Source organism: Nannobrachium achirus (assembly GCF_963921795.1).
Source record: "Nannobrachium achirus genome assembly, chromosome: 6".
In the NCBI taxonomy this organism is placed as follows: domain Eukaryota; kingdom Metazoa; phylum Chordata; class Actinopteri; order Myctophiformes; family Myctophidae; genus Nannobrachium; species Nannobrachium achirus.
Window position 1 is genome coordinate 52,045,682 of NC_137815.1, and position 8,145 is coordinate 52,053,826.

Sequence of the window (8,145 nt, forward strand, 5' to 3'; positions counted from 1 at the left end):
CTTCAAGGTAGATCAGCTATTTTCAAATAGGAGAAGGGCTGAAGTGGTGGCTTTAAATAATTGTAGTGGAGTAAAAGGTACAATATTTGCTAACCCTAACCCTATAGAACCTGTAAAATGCATGACATGGCACGGCACTGTTTACTTTAGTCCTTGTGGCTGAAGAGAGATAATTATGATACTTTGTTTGTGATAGATCTGTAAGATCTCACAGTCCAGACAGACAGGTGGGGAGGACATGGTCCCTCCCATGGTGAGCCCAGCGCGCGCCGCCCCCGCCACCTCGGAGAGGGTCACCCTGCTGGTGGACGGCACCCACTTCGTGGTGGACCCCACCCTATTCACCGCCCACCCCGACACCATGCTGGGCAGGTACAGGTCCATTGTTTACTATCGTTTACACCAGGGGTCTTCAACGTTTTCAAGCAAAGGACCCCTTAGCCGAGAGAGAGATGACGCAGGGACCCCCACAACCTGTTCACATATTCCATATATAGTTTCATCGTTTGACAGCACAATCAGTGTATTTTGGATTCATGTCAATTTGTTTTCAGATATTTAACCACTTGAAGCGTCAATACTTAATCAACTTGACCTTTCACTCTGTACGTAGTCTGCTCGTTTTCCCCTCTACACTAAACCCCTTTGCCTAAAATAGCCGATCTACAAGCTCACAACGCCTCGCAAAAAGTTTGGAGGACCCCCTGTATTAACTCTAAGGACCTCCGAGGAGTCCCGGACCCCTTGTTGAAGACCCTTGGTTTACACACCAAATCCCTTCATTGAAAATAGCAGATCTAAAGAAGTGGTTTGCAGATCTGCTATTATATATCTGCTACTATATTCTTTGTGAATAAAGTACAGAAGTCCGCTATATACCCCTGGCCCTGAGTCACAGAAGTATTATTTTCTATTGAAAGGGAAATATTAGGTTGTGTCATTCAGTCAGATATGTGAGCCTGGTAACTGGAAGGCTCGACCCAAAGGACGCTTGTGGAACAGCGGTTCTTCTATTCTTGTATTTGTTTTATTGCGACCATAGGTCGCATTTACTATAAAAACCTCCAGATCCATGCACACGCCCATTGCGTGTGTGTGTGTGTGTGTGACGTGTCACTTATGAGCGTTGAATGTTTTGTGGTCACTTTATGTATATATTCTTCTTTTTTGCAATAGCTTTTCGACACTTTATGTTTATATTCTTCTTTTTTTGTGCTTGCTCTTTGGACTACAATACTCTTTTTCTTTTTCCTATTTCTTTGTAACTTGTAACCTTAAACTGCTTTGCTGCCTCTGGGCAACTGAATTTCCCTCATGGGATAATAACGGTATCTATACGCGCATCCCTCTCGCCCTTAGGGCGTCTTACTGGTTGAGGTAGGTTAAAAATTAAATTTATGTTATAGGCATAATTTTACTGAGATTAAGTTTAGGATTAAGGTTAGTTTTAGGCATAGTTTTACTGAGGTTATAGGTAATTTTACTGAGATTAAGTTTAGGAATAAGGTTAGGTGTAGGCTTAGTTTTACTAAGGTTACGTTTAGGAATACCAGGTGAATATTGACGGACTTTGTTTTGGGTCGACCGTTTTGGTGTTCACTCTGAGTCTGTGTCAATTATGGTTGCATTTTATAATGTCTGTATTTTTTTCTTACTCTTTGGATAAATCAGTACTTTTTCGCCAGCAGTTGATGCTTCATCTCCATATTTATGTATATTTTTGGGTCTTATATATGGGGGATAGTGGCCTCTAGCGGCAGTGATGTCGGACTTCAGTTCTCCAGTAGAGTGAATTCTCTTCTGCTTGGTCCATGTTTCTTGTGTGTTTCAGGATGTTCGGTGCAGGTCGACAAAACAACTTCACCCGTCCAAACGCCAAGGGAGAGTATGTGGTCGCTGACGGTGTTGGAGCCAACATCTTCAGAGTGGTACTGGTGAGGGTTAGAGTTACATCTGGTTTTCTCAAACCATAAAGCACATATGTTTGCGTTGTTTGTACGCATTCTTGTACTCGTGTTTATGAGGACATATACATATTTGGTGTGTGTGTGTGTGTGTGTGTGTGTGTGTGTGTGTGTGTGTGTGTGTGTGTGTGTGTGTGTGTGTGTGTGTGTGTGTGTGTGTGTGTGTGTGTATGTACAGGACTATTACAGAGAGGGGGTCCTTCGTTGCCCAGAGGGGGTCCCGTTGGCTGAGCTCAGAGATGCCTGTGACTACCTGTGCATCACCTTTGACTACAGCACCGTAAGGTGTCGAGACCTCAGTGAGTAAACTGGCCTGTCACGTTCCTCACCTAGTCTCGCGTATAACCAGAGTCAGACAACTATTCCACAATCTCAGAATGCTATATATTGGGCATAGCAGTGGTGGCCATTTTTGGCACCACAGATAGAAATCCCATTTTCCCATATAGACAGCCTTTACTGCAATCCGTCTGTGTGTATGTTTTAGTGAATGAACGATCTTACGGATCGCAGCCAGCACTGAAATGTCAATCAGATGGAAATGAACGAAGCAAACCTGTGTGTGTGTTACTTCCCAAGGTGCATTGCTCCACGAGTTGTCCAATGACGGCGCGAGGTGTCAGTTCGAGGCGTTCCTGGGTGAGCTGATCGTGCCTGTCATGGTGTCGAGCGCCCGGGAGGGAGAGAGAGAGTGTCACATAGTTGTACTGAGTGATGAGGATTCAGTGGACTGGGACCACGATAACCCCCCACCTATGGGAGAGGAGTATTCACAGAGTGAGTGCAAGGTTTGAATTTCAATGCCATTTGCAGCTTTTATTTTCTTTCATTATTGTTTACTTTTGCTTTTTAGAAATATTGTGCCCCAATTTAGTCATTATACCAATTAATTCCTCCCCACACACATTTGTATGCTGTCACAGCCTATAGGATTACATGCTGTAACAATTATCACCCTCCCTGCCTCGGATTCCCTCCCTTGAACCAGTTGTGTTCATAGGGTTAGATCTATAACATCTATATTATAGATGTTCGACAAAGCTGGAAGCTGAACGTGGTTTCTAGGCGCCACAAGGCTATACGCTCTGAACTTACTTGGCTTACTTAGGCAATAATTCCTTTCGGAACATAGGCCATTGATGCGTCGTTTCCACCCTCGTCTGCCTTGGCCTCTGAACTTGCAGATTGGATATTTTCACATTCAAAATACAAATATTGGGCGTAAGAGATTCATTCATAATATTTAGGGCTCTCAGGTAAATAAGGTTTGGTGTACAGCGCTAAACTTCTATCATCATTGTGTTCATTTTGTGTTCTGCATGAGTAATTTTGAGTTCATTTTTGTGTGTATGTATGTTGTGTACAGTTGTGTACAGCACCAAACTGTTCCGCTTCTTCAAATACATTGAAAATAGAGATGTTGCCAAAACCCTGCTGAAGGAGAGAGGACTGAAGAACATCAGGATTGGAATAGAAGGTAGATATTCTGCTTTGGTTTTTCATTTTGAAAGAAGAACTAATAATTATTATTTGTTATTTGTTGGTATAGCCTGGATTAAACCAGTGGTCCACGGATCACCGATGGTTCTTGAGGGGGTTCCAGGTGGTCCCCAGCTAAATGATGGAGATTTGGTAACCAAATGGATAGAAGTAAATGAAATGAGATGGACCCTTGCGGTCCATTTGGTATCATTTTATACTCTCAAGAGTTCATTTGTTGTTAAATATCTGCATTACTTAATTTACAAGAAGTCTACACAACTAGACTGCACTCTGTCGAGGTGTCATCTTGTGCCTTGCAACAGGTCCCAGTTGTAGGGTGCATCACCCTACTTGTGCACCAGCAGAGCACGCATGTAGGGTGATGATGAGTGCTGTCCTTATGTATGTATGTGGGCAAGTTGGCACTCTGTCGAGATGCCAACTTGCCCCTTTTGATTCATCAGTTCACACTTGTTTGTGGTGACATCACTGAGAATGCTGCTCCCTCATTGGCTAATTGGTGCACATACATACAGGTTGAGTTCAAAGGCCCTGCTCCCTCATTGGCTAATTGGTGCCAACTCTGCTCCCTCATAGGCCAATTGGTGCACATACATACTGGTTGAGTTCAAAGGCCCTGCTCCCTCATTGGCTAATTCTGCCAAAGCTGCTCCCTCACTGGCTGATTGGTGCCACATACAGACAGTCTCATCACCCTACTTGCGCGCTCTGCTGGCACAAGTAATTAGAGAATGTAGTAGAATTGTCATTTTTTGATCAACGTTTGCTTGTTATGTCTCCTATGGTACCACATCAATTCAGCATGGAATTGTGGACATTTTGGGTCTGAAAGGCTAAATCTCATCAAATGGTGGTTCAATGGCTCAAATGCCTAAAAATAAATAATGGACCTCTCGATGTGAAAAAGGTTGAAACCCACTGGATTTGTTGGATTAACCACTGCACCCCTTATTTCCCAGGATACCCCACCTGTAAGGAGAAGGTGAAACGGCGTCCCGGGGGGAAGTCAGAGGTCATCTATAACTACGTGCAGCGTCCCTTCATCCAGGTCAGAACACGCACGCACGCACGCACGCACGCACGCACGCACGCACGCACACACACACACACACACACACACACACACACACACACACACACACACACACACACACCTGGAACCTGCCTTGAGACATTCTACACAGTACAAGCTCCCATGTGAAACGTTGTGAGCTTGTAGATCAGCTATATATGTACTATTTCTTTCTTTCTTTTTCACGATTTTTTACATTTGGAATAACACAACTTCTCTTCTGACTGGGGATACCTGGGACAAATGAAATCTGTTTACATAACAAAACATGTACATTTTGTACCCATTATTATAAAAACAGGGAAAAGTTACATAGTATGCCTTTAAGAAAGGTGCTAGTCTAGATAAAGTTGTATTATTATCATCAGATGTCCTGGGAGAAGGAGGAAGGGAAGAGTCGTCACGTTGACTTCCAGTGCGTCCGGAGCAAGAGTGTCCCCAACCTGATGTCATCATCATCCTCATCATCCATGCGGGACGGGGCCTGCCCCGTGGCCACGCCCACTCCGCAGGTGGACGAGCTGGACAGACTGACCGCCCCTGGCCAGAACTTACAAGCACCGCCCGCGATGATTGTGATGACAGCCAATAACTGTCACTAAACTGATCCATTGTCAGCCATCTGATTGGTCCCCGGCCAACCAACATTACACCCTGGTTCCACCCTTGTTCTTCCCTGGTTCCGCCTCCTTCTGGTTGTTTGTGCTGAGTTTAATAGATTATTTGAGTCCACTACGATTATCTGAACACTTTAGTGACTAGTTATTTTATAGATTTTGATTATAGACATACAGCACATGTACATTAAAGGTAGGGCAAGTAATTTGTTAAAATAAGCTCTATTCTGATACTCAGTATCAGCACTCTTTGCAATAGTGTTTGTCCATGTGTCTCCAGCTCTTCATATACCGGTAGGTCGGGATACCAGTTTTATCCACTCAGGATAGAAAACTCAGTCAGGATAGCTTAAATAAGTGAAATTGAAAGTGATGACATAAAATATATGAGCAAACACATGTTGGAACTGGAACACAGAAAATGAAGCTGATAAATAGGTACTCACTCCTGATTAAAGAACTGGAAGGACAGGGAGACTCCTGTTACTGAACAAACACTCTGTATCAATGATTACTATCACAATATAGAGCTATTTAACAATGTTACTGAACAAACATTCTGTATCAATGAAAACTATCACAATATAGGGCTATTTAACACTGTTACTGAACAAACATTCTGTATCAATGATTACTATCACAATATAGAGCTATTTAACACTGTTACTGAACAAACATTCTGTATCAATGATTACTATCACAATATAGAGCTATTTCCACTATTACTGACCATACACTCTATAGCAATGATTAATATCACAATATGCTATTTCTGCTATTACTGAACAAACACTCTATAGCAATGATTAATATCACAATATGCTATTTCTACTATTACTGAACAAACACTCTATAGCAATGATTACTAAAACAATAAAGAGCTTTTGTTATAGCAACTTTAGCAAGGAAATATCGCAATGTATTTTACAAGCAATTTTTCTTGTAAAATACATTGTTGTAATACTGTAAGTAATAATAGGAGTACTTCTTTCACAATTGCTCAAACCACTGCTGGTGGCCAATGAAACCAGTGGTGTAAAGTCACTAAATACATGTACTCAAGTACAATTTTGAGAAACTTTTACTTTACTGTAGTATTTCCAATTGTTTATACTTTTAGTTTTACTTTTACTGCAGTACATCTCAGAGACAAATATTGTAGCCTACTTTTACTCCACGACAATTATTAGAAAGGTTTAGTTGCTGGTTACTTGATTTGGATTATTATCATTACAAAACATGCATTAAGGACTTCTGCCCTATTTAAAATGTGACTATTTAATAAAAGCAATGCGACCTGTTGTGAGCTTATAGATCAGCTATTTTCAAAACATTTTTATACATTTGAAACCTGTGAAATGGGACATTCTGCGCAATGGACAATTTTATTTTTGGTATGTTAAGCATATTTTGATGCCAATACTTTTGTACTTTTTGAATTCCACACTTTTACTTGTAACAGTATTTCTACATTGCAGTATACTTTTACTTAAGTAAAGATTTTGAGAACTTTTTCCACCACTGAATAAAACTGTAATTCTCAAAATATATGAATGCAGCTTAGTTCTTTTCTTCTTCTTTTCTTCAGTGAGCTCCTCTGGCTGTCTGATGTGTAGCCATTTCTACACAGCAGGCAGAGTTACCCGTTTAGAAAATAATACAGGCCTATTTAAACTTTTTGAACATATTGATGTCAAAACGTATGGAATTGTTATGGACACACTCAGTTGTCACTAATTCCAACTATTTAACTCCATGTATTAACGAAAAAACATTGCATGGATGCACCCGACTAGAGTGGGACGTATCCAGTGATGTAGTGATGTATCCAAGACAAAAAGCATAGTATTTGGTTCAAATTATGCTTTTAAGGACAGAGTCAAATTATTTATAAACAAAATACCCATTCAGCAAGTAAAGGAAACAAATATCCTGGTCTATTAACACATAGATTTTGTTGTAAAGAAAATGGGCAGGTCATTGGCAGTGGTAAGGCGAGGCAGAACATATTTGACACCTGATCTATTGAAAATGGTACTAAACACACTTGTTCTTTCACAACTGCCAAATGATATGGTCAAATGCCGCAAAGAAAGATTTAAGCAAACTCCAATTAGTGCAGAACAAGGTAGCACGGCTTGCTCTCCAATGTCCATTCAGAAATAACATCATCACCATGAATTTTGATTTAAAATGGCTAAAAGTTGAAGATAAAATGACTGTTGCACTGATACTCTCAACATGGAAGGTTTTACAATCTAAATCTCCATTATTTAGGTACAGTCAGCTAAAAAACAAATTGGAGTCATATATACATACATGCCACTAGACAGGCAAAACAAGGTCGGTTTTCACTTCCCAAAACAGAAACAAATTATTTGGAGCGCACACAGTAGCCTAGACATGGAAACTGTGATGACATCACTGTGATGTCAGCGGAACCAAATCCATTTTATGCCCATATATGGAGATCCCTGTGATGCCAGGGGAACCAAATCCCTTCATGCCCATATTTGGAGATCTGTGATGCCAGGGGAACCAAATCCCTTTTATGCCCATATATGGAGATCCCTGACCCTGATGTCATCAATATTAAGCCCATATCTTGGAATGCCCATTTATGGACATATTGGTTGAATCGGCATTTCCCCAGTTGGCTTCCATTATAGGCATTTAGCAGACACTCTTGTTCCAGAGCGACTTACAATAAGCAAGGTAATACATCCATGTCAGTCTCGTGACTAGTGTTGTACTAGTACTGTAGTAGTACTCGAGTCAATGACTCGAGTCAGGATTCGTGTCCACATTTTCAATGACTCGGTCTCGTCTCGGTCTCGACCTTAATTTGACTTGGACTTGACTCGGTCTCGGACCATTTGTCTCAGGACTCACCCCCCACCGAGTCCACTCGAGTCGAGTGAGTCACAACAATGCAATGGAATAAATGTATTATATCAATATTATGAGAAACATATATTCAAAGATTTGC

At 41.2% G+C, this 8,145-nt stretch overlaps 1 protein-coding gene across 1 annotated transcript; it reads left to right on the forward strand.

Moving 5' to 3' along the window:
* Nucleotides 1-268: 268 nt before the first annotated feature.
* kctd20 (potassium channel tetramerization domain containing 20) lies at nucleotides 269-5,141 on the forward strand (the record flags this gene model as incomplete). The annotated part of the gene is made up of 7 exons (XM_080728278.1): nucleotides 269-372; nucleotides 1,832-1,934; nucleotides 2,143-2,263; nucleotides 2,544-2,741; nucleotides 3,331-3,441; nucleotides 4,427-4,515; nucleotides 4,908-5,141. Exons 1-7 carry the CDS (start codon nucleotides 362-364, stop codon nucleotides 5,139-5,141), a joined length of 867 nt encoding a protein of 288 aa, XP_080584404.1. The 5' UTR covers nucleotides 269-361.
* Between the last annotated feature and the right edge of the window lie 3,004 nt (nucleotides 5,142-8,145).